We start from the raw sequence: 25525 nt of genomic DNA, 5'->3' as shown, positions 1-25525 counted from the left end.
TAGGGCTGCGTGGTGGCTCAGCGGTTAGCACTGCAGCCTCACAGCACCAGCGACCCAGGTTCGATTCCACCCTCAGGCGACTGTCTGTGTGGAGTTTGCACATTCTCCCCGTGTCTGCGTGGGTTTCCTCCGGGTGCTCCGGTTTCCTCCCACAGTCCAAAGATGTGCAAGCTAGGTGGATTGGCCATGCTAAATTGCCTGTAGTGTTCAGCGATGTATAGGCTAAGTGGGGTTAGCTTGTGGGTTACAGGGATAGGGTGGAGGGTGTGGGTCTGGGTCGGATGTCCTTTGGAGGTTTGGTGTGAGCTCGATGGGCCGATTGCCTGGCTTCCATGCCTTAGGGATTCTATGATTCCGTACATTGCACAGGGAGAACTGCACTAACAGATGAGGTCTTAAACCAAAACTCAGAGCTGGCCTCTCAGATGGATGCAGAAGGCTCCCACCACTAATTTGAAGAGGAAGAGTAGTTTTCCTTGGTGTCCTGGCCAATTTGAATCGATCCATATCACTTCAAAACCAGGCAGATTATCTGGACGTTATCACAGTGTTATTTGCAGGTAATAAAATGTGAGGCTGGATGAACACAGCAGGCCCAGCAGCATCTCAGGAGCACAAAAGCTGACGTTTCGGGCCTAGACCCTTCATCAGAGAGGGGAATAGGGTGAGGGCTCTGGAATAAATAGGGAGAGAGGGGGAGGCGGACCGAAGATGGAGAGAAAGGAAGATAGGTGGAGAGGAGAGTATAGGTGGGGAGGTAGGGAGGGGATAGGTCAGTCCAGGGAAGAGGACAGGTTAGGGAGGTGGGATGAGGTTAGTAGGTAGGAGATGGAGGTGCGGCTTGGGGTGGGAGGAAGGGATGGGTGAGAGGAAGAACAGGTTAGGGAGGCAGAGAGAGGTTGGACTGGTTTTGGGATGCAGTGGGTGGAGGGGAAGAGCTCGGCTGGTTGTGTGGTGCGGTGGGGGGACGGGACGAACTGGGCTGGTTTTGGGATGCAGTGGGGGAAGGGGAGATTTTGAAGCTGGTGAAGTCCACATTGATACCATTGGGCTGCAGGGTTCCCAAGCGGAATGAGTTGCTGTTCCTGCAACCTTCGGGTGGCATCATTGTGGCACTGCAGGAGGCCCATGATGGACATGTCATCTAAAGAATGGGAGGGTGAGTGGAAATGGTTCGCGACTGGGATGTGCAGTTGTTTATTGTGAACTGAGCGGAGTTGTTCTGCAAAGCGGTCACCAAGCCTCCACTTGGTTTCCCCAATGTAGAGGAAGCCACACCAGGTTCAGTGGATGCAGTATACCACATTGGCAGATGTGCAGGTGAACCTCTGCTTAATATGGAAAGTCATTTTGGGGCCTGGGATAGGGGGGAGGGAGGAGGTGTGGGGGCAAGTGTAGCATTTCCAGCAATTGCAGGGGAAGATGCCGGGTGTGGTGGGGTTGGAGGGCAGTGTGGAGCGAACAAGGGAGTCACGGACAGAGTGGTCTCTCCAGAAAGCAGACAAGGGTGGGGATGGAAAAATGTCTTGGGTGGTGGGGTTGGATTGTAGATGGCGAAAGTGTTGGAGGATGATGCATTGTATCCGGAGGTTGGTGGGGTGGTGTGTGAGAACGAGGGGTATCCTCTTTGGGCGGTTGTGGCGGGGGCGGGGTGTGAAGGATGTGTTGCGGGAAATGCGGGAGACGCGGTCAAGGGCGTTCTCAACCACTGTGGGGGGAAGTTGCGGTCCTTGAAGAACTTGGACATCTGGGATATGTGGGAGTGGAATGCCTCATCGTGGGAGCAGATGTGGCAGAGGCGGAGGAATTTGGAATAGGGGATGGAATTTTTGCAGGAGGGTGGGTGGAAGGAGGTGTATTCTAGGTAGTTGTGGGAGTTGGTGGGCTTGAAATGGACATCAGTTACAAGCTGGTTGCCTGAGAGGTCCAGGAACGTGAGGGATGTGCTGGAGATGGCCCAGGTGAACTGAAGGTCGGGGTGGAAGGTGTTGGTGAAGTGGATGAACTATTCGAGCTCCTCTGGGGAGCAAGAGGTGGCGCCGATACAGTCATCAATGTAACGGAGGAAGAGGTGGCGTTTGGGGCCTGTGTAGGTGCGAAAGAGGGACTGTTCCACGTAACCTACAAAGAGGCAGGCATAGCTGGGGCCCATGCGGGTGCCCATGGCCACCCCCTTAGTCTGTAGGAAGTGGGTGGAATCGAAAGAGAAGTTGTTGAGGGTGAGGACGAGTTCGGCTAGGTGGATGAGGGTGTCGGTGGAGGGGGACTGGTCGGGCCTGCGGGACAGGAAGAAGCGGAGGGCCTGTTGGCTATCTGCATGCGGAATACAGGTGTACAGGGACTGGACGTCCATGGTGAAAATGAGATGTTGGGGGACGGGGAATTGGAAGTCCTGGAGGAGGTGGAGGGTGTGGGTAGTGTCATGGATGTAGGTAGGGAGTTCCTGGACCAAAGGGGAGAGAATTTGAAGGTATTTGTGTTCTTCACTGACTGCTAAGTGCTTTGGAATGTCCTGAATTTATGCATCAAACAGCATGTATTTCTGACGGACTTAGTCATAAGATCTTAGAAGTAATGAGATAATTGATGCATTGGTTTCAATTTTACAAATCTTCCTTGATACAGGATCAGTCCTATTAGATTAGAAGGCAGCATATTCCGAAACAGAGGGGGACAGAAAGCAGGAAACTACAGGCTGGTTAGCTTAACATCTGTCTTTTGCAAAATGTTAGATGGTATTCTTTAAGAGGCCATTCGCAGGGAACTTAGATATCTTCAAGGTAATCAGACAGAGTCAGCATGGTACTGTGCAAGGGAGATCAGGTCTAATCAAACTGTGAAAGTTCTTTTGGAGGTAATATGCTGTGGAGAAAGAGGATCCAGTTGATGTCTTGTATTAGATTTTGAGATCACGTCAAAGGTCTTTACAGAAAATAAAATCTCATGGTGTAACATTTTGGCATGGATAGAAAGTTGGTTGATGAACAGGAAGCAGAGAGTAGATATAGATGACCCTTTTCTCCAGCTTCAAAAGCTGTACAGTGAAGTCTACCACAGAGGTCAGTGCTAGGACTTCAACTGTTTACAAATTATGTAAATGAACAGGGTAGATGTGGAAGGGATATCCCCTTTAAGGGGAGTATTCACAACAAGGGGGCCACTGTTAAAAACTTACTTAAAATAGAGAAGAGACAATTGTTTCTCCTGTCACATTGTTAGAAATCTCTTCCCTAAAGGTTTTGGAAATGGGAGTGCTTGAATATTTTGAAGGTAGAGAGGGATCCCTGCTCAGTAAGTAGGTGGAAGGTTATTGGTTTTAAGTGGGAATGTGGATTTGAATTTAAATTCAGAACAGCTTTGACCAGCTGATTGGCAGAGCAGGCTCAAGGAGCTGTATGGTTTTTTTTATTGTTGTCAGAATGTGTCTTGGCTGGCATTTCTTGCTAAAGGGTAGTTTAAGAGTCAACCATATTGCTTTGGGCCGCAGGTAACCATTAAACTCTTAATTTCTGAAGAAGGATCTAGGCCTGAAACGTCAGCTTTCCTGCTCCTCTGATGCTGCTTGGCCAGCTGTGTTCCTCCAGCTCTACACCGTGTTGTCTCAGATTTTCCAGCATCTGCAGTTCCTACTATTTCTGAAATAATGTAAACCACTGCCTGCTGTGAAAAGCCGTCTCATCCAGAACATTGCTGGGGTCTCTGGGTTAATAATCTAGTGATAATACCACTCGTGCCACTGCTCCGTCCCTATTCCTACACCTGATCCCAATTCATATGTAGATGCATTTAATGGGAAACTAAATAACCGTGGACTGAGTGAAAGAAGTGGAAGGTTACATTTCTGGAGTTAGATTCCTGTCACACTTCTCATGATCACTTGGTGCTTTACAGTTGCTGAAGTACTTGTTGATGTGTAGTCACTGCGGTAATACAGGAAATGCAGCAATGAGGTTGAGCTCAGCAAACTCCCACGAGCAGCAATCTCTTAATGACCAGGTAGTCTGTGTTTGTAATGTTGATTGAGGATTGATCAGGACACCAGGGACAGCTGACCTGCTCTGAAATAGTGTTGTGGGGTTTTTAACATGACCCCGATGTGGGCCATCGGTGTGGAGTCTTATCTGAAGTATGGCACCTTTGGCAGTGCATCACTCCCTCTGTGACCCACTGGAGTGTCAGCCTTGAGTTTGTGCTCAAATTCTGCACTGGGGCACCAGAACTCTGTCATTCAGAGGCAGCAGTCCACACGCAAAGAGCTATGGCTGATCATTAGATGAAGATGGTTAGGGGAAGGTGTGAGACACGAGCAGCGGCATTGGGTCAGTTTTGTGCTGTACATTCTCTGTAATTCCATGCAAGCTCTTTTGGTCTTAGGCCTGAAATCCCCAGTGGAGAAGACGCGATACGACACGTCTCTGAGCTTGATCACCAAGCGGTTTACCCACTTGTTGGCGCAGTCTCCAGATGGCGTGCTGGACCTGAACTGGGCAGCACAAGCCCTCGAAGTTCAGAAACGCAGAATCTACGACATCACCAACGTCTTGGAGGGTATCAAACTCATCACCAAGAAATCCAAGAATCACATTCAATGGCTGTAAGTTGCGTAGCAGACACGGAACCTCTTTGCTGTGACCCTTTGAAGCATGTGAATCATAAAATATGACAATGTAGAAGGAGACCATTTGGCCCAGCACACTTGTACTGGCTCTTTGATAGGCTATCAACTTAATCCCACTCCTCTGCATTTGCCCCTGTGCTTGGGTATTTATTCAATTCCCTTTTGGGATGAATCTGTTTCCTTTGCCCTTTCAGGTGCTGTGCTCCAGATTAAAGTAGGAAGTAATTTCCTCTCAGGCCTGCCCTCGGATTGCTCAGCCGGCATCTGAAATCACTGACGCTTCCCTGAAAGCTCTTCCTTATTGGGTTCTAGCAAAGCCGTGCAGCTGATGTGTGGCTGAGCTCACTAATCTCCTGTTCCAGATCCACACCGCCACAGGTCTAGGGTCCCCAGGCTTGGCAGAGGGGAGTGGCTGGCGGTGGTGGTCCTGGCAAAGTGGACCGTGTTGCTGCTGTGTGGATGACCCAGTGCAGAGTTGCCCACTGAGCCCTGACTTGTGTGACGGTTGATGGAAACCTTCCGTCTAATCAAGGTGATGGACCGCGCAGTGATTTGAATTGGGGCTGGGGAGAAGGGTCATGGTACAGTTATGCCATTGGCTGAAGAGAGCGATCTGAGAGAGGCAGGCTCTACCACAAGTGTTATTATAACAGTGCATTGTTGGGTTGGAGTCATTTCGATAACTGCAGCTGTAAAGCACTCAAACTTTATTGCAGCAGATTTACAACTTTGAGAACACTCCCTGAAATCAGCTTCTTTCCAGAACTAGGAGATAATAGGAACTGCAGATGCTGGAGAATCCAAGATAACAAAGTGTGGGGCTGGACGAACACAGCAGGCGAGCAGCATCTTAGGAGCATCCAGCCCCACACTTTGTTATTCTTTCCAGAACTGCCTCCTTTCAGACTCTCTAGTCTCATAATTGTATGTTGCTTCCTTCAATGACCATAAGCGTAAACATTGGTGAGACTTGGTCCACCATATCCCCGTTGCCGTGTGGTTATTGGGCGTCGTTGTGGATTGCTGCGTTGTTGTTTTCAGGTGTTGGTACCTCTAGGCATTTATTACCTGGGTGGAAAATGCCACAGCACAGATGATGGCTTTGGCATCTCCCTCCCACCCCCTCACACACAGACACACGCACACATACGCTGTGCACGTTGCCCAAGCTCCTTTTGCCAATTACTTTAAATCTCGGAGAGAGTACGGTGCAGGGCTCCCGGAATGGTATTAAAGGCAGTGAGATAATATTAAGTTTTGAGACCAGATTTTATAAAGTAGTTTTATGTTCCCTTGAATGTAGAAAATTAAGATTAATGTCATCATCAAAGGAATTAGCAGTACAGAGAGAGAGAGAGAGGATAAACTGTTTCCGCACGGAGGTGGCATTGGGGGAATCTCCTGAACAAAAGGCAAAACCTTAAAATAGGTGCTCGACGGTGTCAGGTCACGTCAGATCATAAGATGTTGGAGCAGAAGGAGACCATTTGGCCCATTGTATCTGCTCTGTTGTTCAATGGCGCTGATCTGATAACCCTCAACTCCACTTTGCTGCCTATTTCCCATACGCCCTTGATTTCCTCTTACTGATTTAAAAACTTGTCTATCTCAGCCTCAGTGGCCCTCTGCAGAAAAGAATTCTACAGATCCATATATTCTGAGAGAAGAAATTCCTCTTCATCTCTGTCTTAAACGGGCAGCCCCCTTGTTCTGAGATTTTGCCGTTGAGTCCTAGACTGTCCCACAAGGGGAAAACAGCCTTTCCCTATCTACTTGTCGGTTAAGAATATCATATGTTTCAATAAGGTCACCTCTGATTCTTCTAAATTCAGTGAGTACGGGCCCAAGCTACTCAACCTGTTCTCCCCTAATAAAGTCCCTCCACACCTGGGTTCAGCCTTGTGAACCTTTCTCTGGACTGCCTTCAACACCAGTGTAACTTTTGCTTAGACAGGTGGATCAGAGCTGCTCACCATGTTTCTTCTGTGTTCTGACTAGTGCACCTTATAGTTTTAGCAAGATATCTCTACTTTTATATTCCATTCGCTTTGAAATAAAACCCAAGACGCCTTTGGCCCAAAACGTCAGCTTTCCTGCTCCTCTGATACTGCCTGGCCTGCTGTATTCCTTCAGCTCCACAATATGCCTTCTGCCCTCTCTATTACCCACTGAACTTGGGAGAGACTGCAAAAATTTAAGAACTACAAACCCACTGACTCCCACGCTAACACCCTGCTTCCTGTAAACACTCTATTCAATTCTCCCAGTTTCTCTGTCTCTATTGCATCCTTTCTAATGATGTGACCTTCCACATATGGTCCCTCAGAAATACCTACCTTTTTCCTCAACCAAGGATTCCCCACCCCTGTAGTTAACTGATACCTTAACCATGTCAGACTCAACTCCTGCACTTTGGCCCTCCACCCTTCTCTCACTCAGTACTGATAGTGTTCCCCATGCCCTCACTTACCGTCCCACCAGCATGCACATCCAGAGGATCATTAGCTACTGTTTCTGTCACCTCCAGCGGGGATGCCGCCACCAGACACGTATTTCCCTTCCCTCCCTTGTCAGCCTTCTGCAGGGACTGTTTCCTCTGGAACACCCTGGTCCGCTCCTCCTCCACTTCCAATACCTCCTCACAGCCCCTGGCACCTTAGAGTCAGTCACAGAGCTACACAGCATGGAAATAGACCGTTTGGTCTAACTGCAGGAGATGTAGCACTGGCCTGTTTACTTCCTCCCCCTCACTATTGAAGGTCTTAGACACACCTTTCGGGTGAAGCAGCGACTTGTCTGCACTTCACTCAGTCTAGTCTTGCTGTACTCACAGCTCACAGAGTGGTCTCCTCCACTCTGGGGAGATGAAACACCGTCAGGGCAGACCTACGATCTGTCAGCAAAAATGACTCCGAGCTTCCTGTTGCCTGCACTTCAACACACCACTGTGATCCCTGGTCACCTTCCGTGACTTGGGCTTGCTGCAGTGATCCAGTGAAGCTCAGTGCACGTTGGAATGTCCGCACCTCATTTTCCGATTAGGAACCCTGCAGTCTTCAGGATTCCATATCGAATTCCAAAATTTTACGGCCTGAAACACCACCTGCCAAACCCTTACTTCAACCCCATACTCCAGACCTTGTCATCACATGGGCTACTTTAACCACAGCAAATGCATTTTCAACCACTAATGGTCCTCATTTGTAGCTTCCCTTTCTCCTGGCTGGCCACTAGCCCAACAACGTTTCCTCTCTGGGATCCATCTCCACCTTTATTTCCACAGTTACTCCTTCCCCCGTCCCTCACCCCATCTTCAACACATGTACCAACCTTTTCCTAGCTAAAACCAGCTTTGAAAAAGGGGTCACTGGACCTGAAACGTTGACACTGCTTTCCGTCTACAGATGCTGCCGGACCTGCCAAGTTTCTCCAGCTATTTTGGTTTGTGTTGTAGACGGTACTTCTACTGAATGTTGATGGTGGGGGGAGTGGATGCTTGTGGATGTGGTGGCAGTCAAGCGGGCTGCTTTGTCCTGGGGATGGTTTCAAGCTTCTTGAGTGTTGTTGGGGCTGCACCCCTCAGGCAAACGGGAAATATCCCATCACATTCCTGACTTGTACGTAGTGAACAGGCTTTGGGGAGTTGAGTGGTGTTACTTTCTGAAGGAATTCTAGCCTCTGACCTACCCCTGCAGCCACAGATGGTTCAGTTCAGCTTCTAGTCAATAGCAAAATCCAGAAAGTTGATAGTGGCGATTCAGTGGTGGTAATGCCATTAAATATCGAGGTGTGATGCTTGGATTCTCTCTTGTTGGAACTTGTCATTGTCTGGCACTTGTGTGGTGTTAATGTTGCTTATCACTTGTTAGCCCAGGCCTGGATATTGTCCAGGTCTTGCTGCATTTGAACATGGACCACTTCAGTACATGAGCTGTTTTGAATGTTGATGAAGCAGCTGAAGATGGTTGGACTGAGGATATTGCCCTGAGGAACTTCTGCAGAGATGTCCTGGAGCAGAGATGACTGACCTCCAACAACCATGACCGTCTTCCTATGTGCCAGGTATGACACCAACCAGTGGAGAGTTTTACCCTGATACCCATTGATCCCAGTTTTGCTAGGGCTCCTTGATGCCCCACTCAGTTGATGTTGAGGGCAGTCACTCTCACCTCACCTCTGGAGTTCAGCCCTTGCCCATGCTTGCCCCGTGGTCGATCTACAGACCGTGCCGTTTATGGGGCGGGTGGTGCTTGGTCGGTTGGGGAAATGAAATTGCTTGAAGGTTTGAGCACACCCTTCAAAAACCTTTGGCTTTGTCATCAACAAAATTTTTTTCTTCTGTACGATATCTTCGTGAACAAGACTCCTCACAGTCACAAGACACGTCTCAAATGAGCCAGCGAGGATCTATGAAGCCTTCAGGAAAGCTTTGGGGACAGTGTTAAAGTGTTTCTGCTGCCCATCCAGGGAACCTTCTGCCACAGCTGAGTTATGAGCAGCACAATTGCTTTAGGAATCTAGTGTCAGGTATACCCTGACAGGCTGCACCCACCAAAACTGTGTTTGAGTGCGTGTATGTTGGGCGTATTGACTTGGGAGTGGATGTGTTTCCATGGGGATGCCCTGCATTGGTAGGCTTCTGTTCCCAAGCCATCAGATGTTCCTGTAGCGGTAATGAGATTACTTGTATTCTGGGTTCCTGCTGTCTTTTCCGCCTGCTCCAAATGCTTGGTATTCCAGCTTATTCTGTCACACACCCTGGCTACGCCTTCCGGCTGCCAGTTCTTCACCCATCTCTCTGCCGATCCTAAATGCAAACTGCTTTGTTGATCTGAGGGCCTTGTGGTTCTTAATGTCATCAGAACAGGAATGGACCATTCAACCCATCAATCCTGTTCCTCCATTGAGTTAAATCATTGGCTGATCCGTATCCTAATTCCACTCACCTGCCCTGACACCATATTCCATAAATTCCCTGACCTAATTAACTTTGATCTGCCTCCAATTTAAATGTTTTTAATTGAGCCAGCATCTGCCCTTTTCTTTTGTGGAAGAGGTGCAATGATCTGAACAAATCTGCAATGTGATTTGGATGTGACTTGACGGTTATCGCAGATGTGCTGTGCTGCAGATGGAAATCTTTCAGCCCGTCATGTCTGTGTCAGCTCTTTGAGTGAGCACGTCGCTCTCTGCCATTTTCTCTGTGTCACCTTGCACCTTCTTCCTTTCCAGTGTGGAATATGTGAACTGAACGTGCCCCCATCACGCTCGCACACAGTTCCAGCATTAACCACTTACTGCACAAAACCAATTTTTTGAAGCTTATGCTTGCATTACATTCCCTTGTCCTACACCACCCACTAGTGCATAATGTTGTCTCGCTCTCTCGCTCTCAGCCCTAACAATTCCTTCCAAACTCCCGACGGAGTGCAGATGATTTGCTTTGGTAGTCAGAACTTGGGCATCCTCAGCACGTGGCTGCCCCAGCAGACCTGGTTTCAGATGATTGTGTGCCTCGATGCTGTTGCAATTGACTGCTTTAAGGGACTGATGTTAGTACATCTGTCCTCCCAGCTGATGCTGAGAATCCAGCTCCGAAATCATTGATGGTACTTCCCCACGTTCTTGAGGCGCTACCTGTATATAGCCCAATTTTCGGACTCATACAGAATTGTTGGAAGTATGACTACCTTATGTACGAGGATCTTGGTATCAGTGTGCGTCTCACAGTTGAAGATTCTCATCCTTAGTTGTGCAAAGGCAGCACTTGCAGATTGGATGTGACATGTTGAATCTCCACAGGTGGAAAGTAGCTCCCCAGGTTGGAGAAATGTTCCACAATTGGGAGGATTTCTGTGTTGTTCTTAAAGGATAGACGAGGACGGACGGGTTGGTACAGGATTTGAGTTTGAGGCTGAGACCAAGTCTTCGGGATGCTACTGTGACAATGCTAAGTAGGGTTTGAGGCAGCAGGGCTAACCACTGAGCCACCGTGCTGCCTCAGGTATTGTTAGCAAAGAGTAGTAGCTCCTTTTCTGTCTCATTGCACCATTGGTTTGTTTCATTTCCTTCATTCCTGTTCATATTCCATCTTTGCTATTTACTGAGACCATCCCTGTTTTAAGTTTCTCACCGAAGAAAGTCTAGCTGTTCGTTCCGACGTTATCTGTGGGAAATTGCAGCGAATGCATCGGTCACCGTTTCTCCCTGTGTTGTTACAGTGTTCGACAGTAACTGACTGACTCTAAGGGAAGTCTCTCCGTCAGTGCAATGTTTTGACGTTGTGATTTCACTGTCTGATTTCTGGCCATCGCACTGAATATTTCACCGGGTGGGGAAGGAAGACCAAATAAAACAGTCCTGGCTGACAGTGATAGTGAAAACGCAGAGTCATGTTGCAGTGAGGCAGCAGAATCACTGTTCGCTTGCCAAGTGGGTCAAATGTGAAGGGAATACCATTTGACCTCTCCATTTCACCTGTACACTTGTTTGTTTTTGCTCAGTCTTTTTAAAAAAAAACAGGTAGTCTGTGTGTGTGTGTGTATGGATGAAGCTCGTTTATGTCCTGCTGACTGCAAACAGTGCTGTGTAGGAAACTTTACTGGTCTCTTTAATCTTTTAATTGGACGGTGCGGGAGTAGGGGAAGGATGGGACAACAGGGATTACCAGACTTTGCTGGGGCATTAGGAGATGGCACACGGCATTGTCCAGGGATGGCAAGCCTGCTGTAACCACCTTTGCTGTGTGTTGACCAAGGAGCATTCCCGAAAAAGTTAGCTTTTGGGCTCGAACCCTTCCCAATTCAAGGAGGATGTGTAGATGCATAAAATGAAAGAGAAGGAGTATTGAGGAAGCATTCTGCAATCTCTGGGCTCCACCAATTTGCTTCTCCTGTTTGTCTCCACGTTTCAGTGTCTCCCTAAGCCTCTCTGCTTTTCTCTCTTCCTTTGCTTAAAATCCACATCCTTGGCTAAGCTTGGATCACCTGGCTTAGTATCTCCCCCCGCGGCTCAGTGTATTAAATTTTGTTGCTGCTGCAAAGTGTCTTTGGCTGTTTTGCAACATTAAGGATGCTATGTAAGTGCATGTTGTTTATCTTGACGAGGACAACTAAAGCGACAGCATCACCACAGCAGCATTGACTAGTGACACATTTCTGAAGTTCAGGAAGGTCAGTTGCGCAAAAGCTTCCTGAATGAAAACTGAAGCCACCCTCTCCCTGGGATTACATCATTTTGTCACCAAACCTGTTGCATGGCAGGGTGTGTGCTAATGATGTTTGTCCCCAAAACTAAGAAAACACATTCCAGGCCAAGCAGCATCTCAGGAGCACAAAAGCTGACGTTTCGGGCCTAGACCCTTCTTCAGAGAGGGGGATGGGGAGAGGGAACTGGAATAAATAGGGAGAGAGGGGGAGGCGGACCGAAGACGGAGAGAAAAGAAGATCGGTGGGGAGGTAGGGAGGGGATAGGTCAGTCCAGGGAGGACGAACAGGTCAAGGGGGCGGGATGAGGTTAGTAGGTAGGAAATGGTGGTGCCGCTTGAGGTGGGAGGAAGGGATGGGTGAGAGGAAGAACAGGTTATGGAGGCAGAGACAGGCTGGGCTGGTTTTGGGATGCAGTGGGGGGAGGGGACGAACTGGGCTGCTTTTAGGATGCGGTGGGGGAAGAGGAGATTTTGAAGCTGGTGAAGTCCACATTGATACCATTGGGCTGCAGGGTTCCCAAGTGGAATATGAGTTGCTGTTCCTGCCGACACTTCCGCCATTTACAATCCGACCCCATCACCCAAGACATTTTTCCGTCCCTACCCTCGTCTGCCTTCCAGAGAGACCACTCTCTCCGTGACTCCCTTGTTCGCCCCACACTCCCCACCAACCCCACCACACCCGGCATCTTCCCCTGCAACCGCAGGAAGTGCTACACCTCTCCCCACAACACCTCCCTCACCCCCATCCCAGGCCCCAAGATGACTTTCCATGTTAAGCAGAGGCTCACCTGCACATCTGCCAATGTGGTATACTGTATCCATTGTACCCGGTGTGGCTACCTCTACATTGGGGAAACCAAGCGGAGGCTTGGGGACCGCTTTGCAGAACACCTCCGCTCGGTTCGCAATAAACAACTGCACCTCCCAGTCGCAAACCATTTTAACTCCCCCCTCCCATTCTTTAGACGACATGTCCATCATGGGCCTCCTGCAGTGCCACAATGATGCCACCCGAAGGTTGCAGGAACAGCAACTCATATTCCGCTTGGGAACCCTGCAGCCTAATGGTATCAATGTGGACTTCACCAGTTTCAAAATCTCCCCTTCCCCCACCGCATCCCAAAACCAGCCCAGCTCATCCCCTCCACCCACTGCATCCCAAAACCAGTCCAGCCTGTCTCTGCCTCCCTAACCTGTTCTTCCTCCCACCCCAAGCCGCACCTCCATTTCCTACCTACTAACCTCATCCCACCTCCTTGACCTGTCCGTCTTCCCTGGACTGACCTATCCCCTCCTTACCTCCCCACCTATACTCTCCTCTTTACCTATCTTCTTTTCTCTCCATCTTCGGTCCGCCTCCCCCTCTTTCCCTATTTATTCTAGAACCCTCACTCCATCCCCCTCTCTGATGAAGGGTCTAGGCCCGAAACGTCAGCTTTTGTGCTCCTGAGATACTGCTTGGCCTGCTGTGTTCATCCAGCTCCACACTTTGTTATCTTGGATTCTCCAGCATCTGCAGTTCCTATTATCTCTAGAACACATTCCAGTCCTGCTTTGATTTCCTTAATCCTCAGTGGGATACAGTTTGGAAAAGGCAAAACCAAATAACTTGGATTTGTGTTTTTTCGTTATTCTGTCTTGAGATGTGGATATCTCTGGCTGTGGCAGTACTGGTTGCCCTCCCTGACTGCCGGTGAGCTGCGTGGCTTGTTAGACCATTTCAGACGGTGGTCAAGAATCCACCAATTGTTGTGGGCCCGCAATCACGTGTAGACCAGATCAGATAAGGATGGCAGATTTCCTTCCCCAAAGGACATTAGTGAACCGGGTGGGTTTAAACAGCACTTGTTAGTAGTTTCATGGATACCATTACTGAAAGCAGCTTTCAATTTCCGTTTTATTAAATGAATTTCAATTCTGCCGGCTTCTGCAGTGAGATTTGAACCTGTGCCCTCGGAACACTAGTCTCAGTATTTGAATTTCTTACCCTATAATGTCATCACCGGATCTCCTTGAGTTGATGACACTTCAGATTGTGTCGATTTTTGTCTGATGATTGCCTTGTCGATTTTCAAGGAATGTTTTATTGTGGTCAAGATGACTGGAATAGAAACTCCTTGTAAAGTGGGTTTGAGGTCATGAGAAGATCCTGGTGGGAGAGACGTTTAAGCTTGTTATCTTTTGCTGTCAGATCTGACTGCAAATTCAGCTTGGCTAATGGGATACAGCATCTCTGTTACTCTGAGGGATATCTTTGCCTTTCCTGATTGAGTTCCTGGTGGGAATGTGTGATGCATAAGGTGCTTTATTCAGCATTTAGACTGCATTTACCCTGGCCTGGAACTGAGGATGGAAGGCTAGCATATTCCAATTGTTGATACATAGTCAAGGATAGCCAAGAACTCACTTTATGTACAATGTTATGGTCAGGTAAGGAGGGTCCTCTCTCTTAACCCACTCTTGGTCACCTGTAATGTTATTTTTGTTTTCTCGTGTACAGCTGTCGCAGAGTCTCTGCTGTTAAAATCAGATCTTTTAATAGGTGCACCATAGAAAGCATCCTTTGGGGCAGCAGTGGCTCTGTGGTTAGCACTGCTGCCTCACAGCGCCATGGACCTGGCTTCAGTCCCACCCTCAGGTGACTGTTTGTGTGGAGTTTGTATGTTCTCCCCATGTCTGCATGGGTTTTCTCCGGGTGCTCAGGTTTCCTCCCACAGTCACAAGATGTGCAGGTTAGGGTGGATTGGCCGTGCTAAATTGCCTGCAGCGTTCAGGATGTGTAGCTTAGGTGGGTTATTGGGGGTGGATCAGGCTGGGATGCTCTTAGGCTCAGTGTGGACTTCCACACTGTAGGGATTCCATGAAGTCTATCTGAATGCATCGCAGCCTGCTGAGGCAACTACTCTTCCCAAGACCGAAAGAAGTTACAGAGGGTTGTGAACACAGCCCAGTCCATCATGCAAATAGACCTTCCTTCCATTGACTTTGCTACCTTGGGAAAGCAATCAACATAACCAAAGACCCCTCCCACCCCAGTCATATTCTCTTGCACCCTCTTCTGTCGGGCAGAAGATATAAAGGTTTGTACGCACATTGAATAGATTCAAGAACAGCTCCTTCCCTGCTGCTGTCAGACTTTTCATGGATTTCTTTAATGCTGATCTCTCTCTGCACCTTCCCAGCAGCTGTAACACTGTATTGCACACTCTGCTCTGTTATCCTGATGCACCTGTACGGGAAGATCTGCCTGTAAAGCATGTAAGACAACACTTGTCACTGTACCTCGGTACATGTGACACTACGAAATCAAAGTGAACCAAATCAGATAACGGAAGTTGCATGTGGATGGTCCACATTTACCACAATTGTAACACCATCTCGACACACACAATAGACTCGATCAATATCTGTGCTTTCTGTTTACAAAAGGTGTTTGGTCACCACGTCGATATTAAAAAACTGTAAAAATTGGGGCAACAACACCTGCGTGTACGTTTCGTGTTCACACCCTTTGTCTTAACCTGTGTTCAAAACCTGCTGTGGTTCTGTTAGACCAGAGCCTGAGGGAGATTACCCTATTTAATACAGGTCCACACAGTGTACTCCAAATTAAGCTCCCATGTGAGGAGGGATAAACGTCCCTCCTTCTTTGTTCACCCAATCCCCTTGGTTAATCAGTCTGTTAAACAGGGCAAGTATGACCAGAGAGAGAAACCAGCAGTTTCCATGACATCAAGGCCTGGCAGATCCAGGTGAATGGGTTGTGAGAGGGTTGATATGTGCTGAAGAAAGGGCTGAGAGAAAAGAGTACACCTGTGCTTCTGGTTAAATGTTACTGGCACATTGTGCACTTGTAATAGCAGGATCAGTTCTAGGCTCGCCAGTGTCAGCGAATAGATATCTTATTGGGAACTGATTTGGTTGATAGCATGATATCACCAGTCCCCTTTAATAAAAAGGGCAGAACAGCAAGGCAGGAGAAAGTCAGCAGCATGTGGCAGTAGTAACATGACCACATTTCACAAGCACTTCATCAGGTGTGATAGGCCATACTAAGTTTTGTCGGTCCCGTCAGCTACATAAATGCAAGCTGTTGTTTCATTGCATTGTCTGCTTATTTTTTTGGAAGCAGGACTTGAGGCTCGTACAGAATCCACACTTCGGGCGATTGTCGATGCCTTTTGCAATTCAAGAGCATCTGTTTAGTACCTTCTGCTCCCATTGAATTGGTTGTGATTCTTTCCTGTTTTCCTCTGCTCCCCAGGGGTGGGCATCAGTTCCTGGACGGTGAGGTCCTTGCCCGGTACCAGGCCCTGGTGAAGGACATTGCTGAACTGGATGAAAACGATCGGAAGCTGGAGGAGCTGATCCAGAGCTGCACCCTGCAGCTCAAACTGCTGACAGAGGACTCGGAAAGCCAGAAATATCCTTCCTTTGCTGCATTCGGGTTACATTCCGTGCTGCCACTTACTATCACCCTTAACTGCCCTTTGAGCAGGTAGCGTGAGCGTTAACTCCTCGGATCTCTGCAGTTGAGTGGGACAAGGACAGAGGAGCTGGAGTGATTGAGAATGTAGTGAATTGATGGTTGAGGCGTGGGGAAATAGATCGAAGGTCTGATCCTGACGGTTAACTGGGTCCTAAGGGAGTGGTGAATGCAGGCTTGAGAGGTGGGGTTGGAGTAGACAGTGCTGGTCAGGTGGGAAAAAGGCCACGGACTGATTTATGCTGGGGAGGCTGGGGGTGCAACAGGATCTGAAAACTGGATACAGCAGGATTCCTGGAGATGGATGGGGGCCAAGTCACAGGAGGGTGTGTAGTATCATTTGAACCATAGACCTGGGTCATTTGACATTTGAAGTCAGGGAATGAAGAAGTTCATGAAGTGGCCCCGTTGGGGGCTAGGGTTTAGTTTGGGTTCTGTTTGTCCATGTGTGTGTGGGGCTTGGATTGGGTTGTGTTGAGTTTGGATTGTAGAGGGTTGGGATGGGGTTGTGTTGAGTTTGGATTGTAGAGGGTTGGGATGGCGTTGTGTTGAGTTTGGATTGTAGAGTGTTGGGATGGCGTTGAGTTGAGTTTGGATTGTAGAGGGTTGGGATGGCGTTGTGTTGAGTTTGGATTGTAGAGGGTTGGGATGGCGTTGTGTTGAGTTTGGATTGTAGAGGGTTGGGATGGGGTTGTGTTGAGTTTGGATTGTAGAGGGTTGGGATGGGGTTGTGTTGAGTTTGGATTGTAGAGGGTTGGGATGGGGTTGTGTTGAGTTTGGATTGTAGAGGGTTGGGATGGGGTTGTGTTGAGTTTGGATTGTAGAGGGTTGGGATGGGGTTGTGTTGAGTTTGGATTGTAGAGGGTTGGGATGGGGTTGTGTTGAGTTTGGATTGTAGAGGGTTGGGATGGGGTTGTGTTGAGTTTGGATTGTAGAGGGTTGGGATGGGGTTGTGTTGAGTTTGGATTGTAGAGGGTTGGGATGGGGTTGTGTTGAGTTTGGATTGTAGAGGGTTGGGATGGGGTTGTGTTGAGTTTGGATTGTAGAGGGTTGGGATGGGGTTGTGTTGAGTTTGGATTGTAGAGGGTTGGGATGGGGTTGTGTTGAGTTTGGATTGTATAGAGTTGCGATGGGGTTGTGTTGGGATTGGTTTGGGTAGTGTTGGCATTGGCTTTCTATTGTGTTGGGCTGGGTTATGTTAGATTGGGGTTGAGTTGTGTTGGATTGGGATTGGGATTGGTTTGGGTTTGGGTTGTGGTGTGTTCGGGATTGGTGCACAGAAGTAACCAGATCCAGAACAAGACAGTGGATATATCCAAAGGTTGTGCCTCCTGTTAATCCATAAATCTGTGGATCAGAGTCTAGGTTGTCTGAAAGGAGTATTTCTCTCTTTGCATCCGCCTTGCGCTCCCTGCCACCTGTACTTTCCTGGTGGTGAGTTGGCTTCTTAAATGGACTGCAGTGGTTCAAGAAGCCGCTCACTACCATCATGTCAGGGGCAATTAGGTTTGGGCCATAGACGCTGGTCCTATCAGTGAAGCTCCCATCTCATGATTGAACAAAACAAATGCTGTCTATTCCTTCAAACTGACCATGCAGGACTTGTTAAATGCTGCTCCTCTGATGCTGCTTGGCCTGCTGTGTTCATCCAGCTCAACACCCTGTTTTCTTGGATTTTCAGCATCTGCAGTTCCTATTATCTCGTGTTAAATGACTGCTGGGTTTTAATGCAGTGAACTGTAAGTGTTAGTGAAATGTATTGACGCCGCACAGAGATCTCTGCTCGATGCCAGATTAAACCTGGTGCAAAGATAGCTTTTTGTTTCTGGTACAAAGGCCATTGTGCAATCTTTAAAGGTCGTGAATGGGATATATTATTTCTGTCAGTCTAAAATTATTCCTTGACCTTTTCCTGTCGCACATTTGCCTACGTCACATGTCAGGACTTGCGCAGTATCGAAGATTTGGCTGATGAGATGGTGATGGTCATTAAAGCTCCCGCTGATACCAAACTTCAGGTGACTGATCCCAGTGAGGTATGTAAAGCTCACAGAGATCCCTTCCAAAGCTGAATTCAAATTTGGCCTACACCATCCTTTGAGTGTTTCCTGCCCCCAAGCAATTGAAGACTGATCTTGCAGAATGCATGGGGAGGGTGTTGGTGGTGAGGCAGGCAGTGGGCATGTGATTGATCTACAACTTAGTTTTCAATCCATCTGCCTCACTCTACCCTATCAATCACTTTACTGATCCCAAACATTTTGTTAAATCATCCCTTCTGTGGACAAGACAGTGGTGCCATGGTCATGTCCCAGACTGGCGATGGGGCCCAGCCTCCTCAAGCTTTGGGGGTATGGGTTCACATCCCACCCAGACGAGCGCTGCAATTGAAGTTCAATTAACAAGGTACTGTACACCACTGAGATAACAAGGTGTAGAGCTGGATGAGCACAGCAAGCCAAGCGGCATCAGAGGAGCAGGAAGACTGACGTTTCGGGCCTCGACCCTTCTTCAGAAAAATTGAAGAAGGGTCTAGGCCCGAAACGTCAGCTTTCCTGCTCCTCTGATGCTGCTTGGGCTGCTGTGTTCATCCAGCTCTACACCTTGTCATCTCAGATTCTCCAGCATCGGCAGTTCCTGCTATCCCAGAAACAACATACACCACTGACTACCGTGAAAAGCCGTCTCATTCACTAATGTCCTGAAAACACTATCTGCCATCCTTACTCGGCCTGGCCTACACGTGACTCCAGAACCAGCTGCCCTTTGAAATGATCCTGCTAAGTCACCCAGTCCAAGGGTCATTAATGATGGACAACAAATGCTGGCCTTGCCAGAAATGCTGACATCCCATGCAAGCTCAGGAACAAGCCCAGTCCCCTCAATGGGAAGCAGGCTCGGTGTCATTTCTTTATTCAATGTGGGGGCCGCGGGTGCATTTACACTCTGAGCCACTGCAGGCAGTAGTGATTTGACTTCACTAAATTGGTTCACTGACAGCATTTGTAATCGTGTGTGTGTGTGTGTGTGTGTGTAGGCACTTCAGATCTCGTTGCAGAGCAGCAGAGGGCCTGTGGATGTCTTCCTGTGCCCCGAGAGCGGTTCGGGAACTTGCAGTCCTGTGAAGAGCCTCAGCAGCCCCGTGAAGATCAGTCCTGTTAAAGTCAGCCCCATCCGCATGGGCAGCCTGGGTCCGGTGACCCACCAGGAACTGGTAGGAAGCACTTCCCAGGGCACCATCCTCTCGTCATCTTCAAGCCATGACCAAGGTCAGTGTGTGTTGGCCTTATTTTGTTCCCTGTGGCCCGTGTTCCAGTGCGCAATATAGTCACCTCTGAGCCTGAAGGTCGTGGTTTCAAATCCTGCTCCAGAAACTTGAGCGTATTGATCTGAAGATGACATTCCAGGGGGAAGTGCTCCCTGAGGCAGCGCTGTCCTTCCGATGAGCAGTTAAATTGCTGCTCACCCCTGCCCTTTAAATGCACACAACAGAGCCTTTCAAGAGCAGGCAATTGCTTCCTGGTGGCCTAGACAAAGTCTGTTCCACCACCACCTTTTCTCTAACTCTTGCTCTCTTCCCCCTCCCCACCCCCCACCCCAGGATCAACTTCACTGAAAATAAGCACATTAGCTAGTCATGGAATCATACAGGAACAGACCCTTTGGTCCAACCAGTCCATGCCAAACATAATCCCGAACTAAACTATTCCCACCTGTCTGCGCTTGGTCCATATCACTCCAGACATTTCTTATTCGTGTACTTATCAAAATGTCTTTTAAATGTTATAGCTATACCCACATCCATCAGTTCCTCTGGAAGTTCATTGCACACACAAGCCACACTCCATGTAAAATAAAGTTGCTCCCATGTCTTTTCTAAATCTTTCTCCTTTTGCCTTAAAAATATGTCCCCTAGTCTTGAAAATCCCCACCCTATGGAAAAGAGACCAGCCATTCACCTTATCCATGCCCCTCATGGTTTTATAAACCTTAATAAGGTCACCCCTCAGCCTCCAATGCTCCAGTGATAAAAGGCTCAGCCTGTTCAAATAACTCAAACCCTCCATTCCCAGCAGCATCCTGGTAGATCTCTTCTGAACCCTCTCCTTCTTATAACAGGGTGACCAGAACTGCACACAGTATTTTAGACACCGTCACATGGCTAATTGCTTAGTATAGAATGTAAAACGTTGCTAAACGGAGCCCAAGACTGAACCTTTTCATCTCACGTTTGTCAGTGTAACAAGGCAAGAATAAGGGACACTGATTTACAGTGTGAGAAGGGGTTGCTGATTGGTTGGGCCATCGTTGGCATGGAGATGCTGCAAGAAGTTACCTGCCAATCTTAGTTCTCAGGCGGATTGTGATTGGTCAAGGTGTTGCCATGGGGATGCAGCACAGATTGCCACTTGCAATGAGCCCATTTTATTCCCAATGAAAAGGTGCAATATATGGAGGAATTCCTTTTATCTGCATAAAACAGAGTTCTGTACCCTCCTATCACATGCGCAAATACATCAGACTGCGTGCCCAGCTGATTATCTTACAATGTGTAATTGTTAGCACAGTCTGGATCATTTAATCAATGTTGTTCAATAACAGAATCACATCTAATGGTGGATATAGTGTTCTGAAGCTGCTAAATACAGGCTGGTTGGGCACAGCTGGCATGCAGCCCACTGTAAATGGCCTTTGGGACGAGTTTGTTTCTTCCAGTCTGCCTGTGTTCGGAGTGTACACCTTACCCACCTGGTATCACATTGGCACAAACTCGTACATCAAGTTGCTCAGCTTTGTGGTTGCATCCCCGTCCTGCTAATTGCAGACTGAAAGCCTCTCACCTTCTTCTGATAGTGCGTGAATGGCACGTTGCTGTCTGTGGGATCTTGCTGTGTGAAATTTAGCTGTTGTGTTTCCTGCATTACAGTAGTGACTGTGTTTCAGGAGTACGTGGTTGACGTGGAGATATCGAGGTCATGAAATAGCTACAAAAATAGAAGCCTCTTGTTTCTAAAAGCACCCTGGGTGCTATCTCCAAAGCACATGTTATCAGGTGCATTAGGCGTTGAACCTGTGCACTTAGACTGGGTTTTGCCCCCAAGTGCTGACTTGCAGAGGTGCCGTTGTATCATTTGAAGGTTGACATTGTAATTTACACGCAAGAGCAAAATACTGCCCCTTTGCTGGAGTTCTTAAAATAAAAACAAAGTGCTGGAGAAACTCAGCAAATCTGGCAGCATCTGCTGAGAGAGAAACAGAGTTAACAATTTAAGTTTGATACGAATCTTTGCCAAGAAAGAGACATACTGATTTTAAAGCATTAACTCTTCACAGATCCTGCCAGCTCGGCCAAATTTGGGGTGGCTCAGTGGTTCGCACTAGTGCCAGGGACCCGGGTTTGATTCTGTCCTCAGGCGAATATCTGCGAGGAGTTTGTATGTCCCGCCCTTGTCTGCGTGGGTTTCCTCCGGGTGCTGTGGTTTCCTTCCACAGTCCAAAGATGTGCTGGTTTGGTGGATTGGCCGTGCTAAATTGCCCAAAGTTCCAGGGAGGATTAGCAGTGGTAAAGGTGGGCTTATGGGGATAGGGTGTGAAATTGGGTCTCGGTAAAACTCTCTTCAAAGGGTCAGTATGGACTTGGTGAGCTGAATGGCCTCTTTCCACTCTGACTCTCCAGCGCAGTTATTTGAGACATTGAAATTTGGTTTTATTGCATCTTTCAACCTGATTATTTCTGTTTGTAGGTGTTTGTGGGGAGGAAGGAAAGATCCCATCATTTCCTACAATTTCGACTGACACTTGTTTCTTCTGCATTCACAGGGACGCACCTTGCAAGTAATACATCCTCCCCATTGGGAGGAGTTGTGGACATTAACCTCTCCCCTTTGACCTCAGCTGTCAATCTTCTACAGCAGCCGGACGACACCCTTCCCACAATCCCATTCGACGACATGTTTGTCAATCTCTCTCCGCCAGTTTTTCAGGATTACCATTTTGGTTTAGACGAAGGGGAAGGGATCAGCGAATTGTTCGACTGTGACTTTGATACATTACCACCGCTGGAGTTCTGAGGGAGTGTTTGGGGGTAAGTTAGGAGCCAGCCTGTGTTAGTCTGTAGCGGAAACAGAATTTGCTGGAGGAACTCAGCAGGTCTGTGCAGAGAGAAAGCAGAATCAGCGTTTCAGATCAAGTGGCCTTTCTTCAGAATTTCCATCATCTGCACTTCTTGTGTGTTTTTGTCTTGGTTTACTGTGTTATTCTGTCCCGGAAATGTTTGGGAAGGGCTTTCTCCCATTCCCTCGTGTGATCGATCAGCTGGAGTTGCTGGAATCGCTGGAAGATGAAAGTTTGAGGCTGGAATGAATTTACTCATTCCATGGTTCCTGCTCTCTATGAAGGTGCCCTCCCTTCCTGAACCACAGAGTACATTATTGTGTGTCCCCCCCCACCGCACCCCCTCCATTTCCTTTCCTCCCTTCCCTGTTTTTGTTTATTCTTTTGTGGAATGTGAACATTGGCGAGACCAGCATTAATTATTCTTCCCTAATTGCCCTTGAGCTGAGTGACCAACTGGGATGTGAAGAGTTGACTGTATAGCTGTTGTCTCTGGAGTTACATGTAGGCCAGGCAGGATAAGCTCAGCAATTACCTTCCTTAAAGGACAGGAATTTTTGTCTTAAAACAATAATTGTTGCTGAAACTAGCTTTAGTTTCCAGTTTAATTGAACCAATTTAAATTCCACCAACTGCCTTGACAGATTGAAGCCTTGTCTACAGGCCATTCGCCTGGGCCTCTGGATTGCTAACATAGGGACATTACGGTTACACTACCATCTCCTCGGGCCATCATCTGCACATCAGACACTTGTTCTTAGCAACCAAACGACTGTGACAGGACCATTGTAGGAGCTGTGCTCCTCCAGCTCCACACTGTGTTATCTCTGACTCCAGCATCCAAGGTTCTTACTGTCTCCGTGTAGGAGCCATGCTCGGACAGTGGGCGGGGAGGCCCCACACATATCCCAGCATTCCTCTCTTCCCTGTCCTGAGGGAGCAGCGCTGTGCACCTGAGGGGAAGTGGCACATGGTAAGTGGATAAACCCGGCAATTCATTCCGAAAGGCCCACACTTCCTGTGCAGTGCAGATCCTCACTGGCTCGCACCAACAGAGCCAGCAGCTTTGGCACAAATCGACAGTGGGTGGAGGGGGTGGGGTGGGTTGCTGTCTCTGTTAAACTGAAGGCAGCTCTCCTGGCTCTCTCCTACTGAAGCAAACTCTTTGTTCTGTGGATGGTATTAATTTTAAGCAATCATTTGGTGCAGGAGTGAAGGCAACACGCTGTTGAAGCTTCCCGTTTTTCACTGAGCACAAATGGCAAGTTTGTGCCTCCCTGCCCCTGCCAGGGGAACTCTGTGCACAATATCCATGAGATCAGCATGTCACTTCTAAACTCTTGCCCAGCAGCGAAAGAACGTTTATCAAATAAATCACCAGAACCTGTGTCAGAATCAATCGCACCCTTTTCCTCCTGCTGTGTACATTGCCAAATTCAAAGTGAACATCATTCTTGCAACTGTCTGGTCAAGTGCGAGACAGAAAGCTTTGAAACCATAACTGCCAGGATTTAATTTTGTTGTGAATCAGCATTCCTCTTTTCTCTTGGCAAGGATTTGCCCCGATCGACCTCTCTCTCTCCTCCCAGCTGTTTGTTTGTTCCAGCCAGAGGCTGAAACCTTTCCCTGGCTGAGGAATATTCCGAGATTTCCAGCAGGCGCCATGTTGGTGTGGATTCTGTGCGACAGAGCCACCTGTGCAGTCAGAGGTGGGGTGGGAGGAGGAATGGATGGGGTTGGAGAAACCACCACCCTCTTCTCCAGGCCGGGGTGTGGGGGTGCTGTTGGGCTTGGAGCGTTGCTGAAATTGACATCCCCGGTGAAAGATCCCATTTCCCGTGAAGGGGAACCATTTTTGCCCACTGAGTCTTTTCGGGTTGGGTGGAGTAGGATGGGCGCGCTCTTCGCAGGAGTGGTCCTGATGCTACTGTGGCGTTGCCATTATGATGCGGTGGGGGCCCAAGCTTCCTGTTAACCTGTTGGTTTAGAAATTCCCATTGGCCGGGCAGGTGAGTGACTGAGAGTCACCTCTGGGGTCGTTAGGTGGCTGTTGGGGGCCTCTAACTGAACCCGTGAGCATCCATTCCCTTCCCCAACTCTCACCCCCACCACCCAGGCAATGCCAACTGTCCAGGCCATTTTCAGTGCACCACTTACCCACCTCTGAGCAGTTTGAGGGTTACGTTACGAAGCAAAGCTCAGGCCCTGAAGGGAGAGGGGTAGAATTTGGATTTATATAGCGCCTTCTATGACTCTTGACAACAGCCTTTGATGCAACAGAGGCATTTCACAGGGCCGCTCTTAAAATGCATGTCCAAGCTACTGAGGGATGATCAGAACAGTGGGCTTCAGAGAATGTCTGAATGCCAAAGAGTGGGAGGCAGAGGTTTAAGGAGGGAATTCTGAAGCAGAGAGCATAGGGCTCTCGAGTCACAGCTGCTGAGGGTGGAGTAGTTAAAATCGGGAAGGCTGGAGAGGCCAGAATGGTAGTGAGTGCACAGGGACTTGGAGGGTTGGAGGTCAGAGGAGGCTGTAGAGATGGTGAGTGGGGCGGGCTGCGGAGATGGTGAGCCGGGGGAGGGGTCTGCGGAGATGGTGAGGGTTGGTTGCTGCGATGGTGAGCTGGGGGACAGGGCTGAGGAGATGGTGAGGGTTGGCTGTGGAGGTGGTGAGCTGGTTTGGGGTGTTGGGGGCTGCGGAGATGGTGAGCTTGGGTGAGGGGGGGGGTGGTCTGTGAAGTGATATGTAAACAGGGGTAGAAATTGTAAATTTGGGGTGGGGAAAGAGGGTGGTGGGCCAGGGTCACTCAGGAAGGACTGGGTCAGTGGCAGAGGGCAATTTATGATTTATGGAGCGGTAGAATGTGGTACTCTGTTGGAATAGCCCAGACCAAGGGTTCCAGCAGCAGATGGAACTGAAACAAGGATGATGCCTGGCAAAGTTGCAAGGCAGGCTTAGTGATGGATATAGATGTGTAGAGGACAGAGACAACTGTGTTCAAATACACCTAACTAAAGTTGTGCCACAGTTTAGCATAGTCATTTTGTAAAAAAACAAACGAAAGGTGTTATATTCAGTGAGGTAGAATTGAAAAGTA

General features: G+C 48.5%; 1 protein-coding gene across 1 annotated transcript in view; it reads left to right on the top strand.

Moving 5' to 3' along the window:
* LOC125461567 (transcription factor E2F1-like) overlaps positions 1 to 24962 on the top strand; it is a 34683-nt gene extending 9721 nt beyond the window's left edge. The window contains exons 3-7 of the mRNA XM_059652738.1: positions 4375 to 4594; positions 16093 to 16251; positions 18236 to 18350; positions 19352 to 19583; positions 22135 to 24962. Coding sequence (XP_059508721.1) covers positions 4375 to 4594; positions 16093 to 16251; positions 18236 to 18350; positions 19352 to 19583; positions 22135 to 22385 — 977 coding nt within the window. The 3' untranslated portion in view covers positions 22386 to 24962. The remainder of the gene's footprint in view (positions 1 to 4374; positions 4595 to 16092; positions 16252 to 18235; positions 18351 to 19351; positions 19584 to 22134) is intronic.
* The last annotated feature ends 563 nt before the right edge of the window (positions 24963 to 25525 follow it).

This window comes from Stegostoma tigrinum, chromosome 19 (assembly GCF_030684315.1).
Source record: "Stegostoma tigrinum isolate sSteTig4 chromosome 19, sSteTig4.hap1, whole genome shotgun sequence".
Classification (NCBI taxonomy): Eukaryota; Metazoa; Chordata; class Chondrichthyes; order Orectolobiformes; family Stegostomatidae; genus Stegostoma; species Stegostoma tigrinum.
Note: the sequence above shows the minus strand (reverse complement) of the source record. Positions and strands in the feature narration are given on the sequence as shown.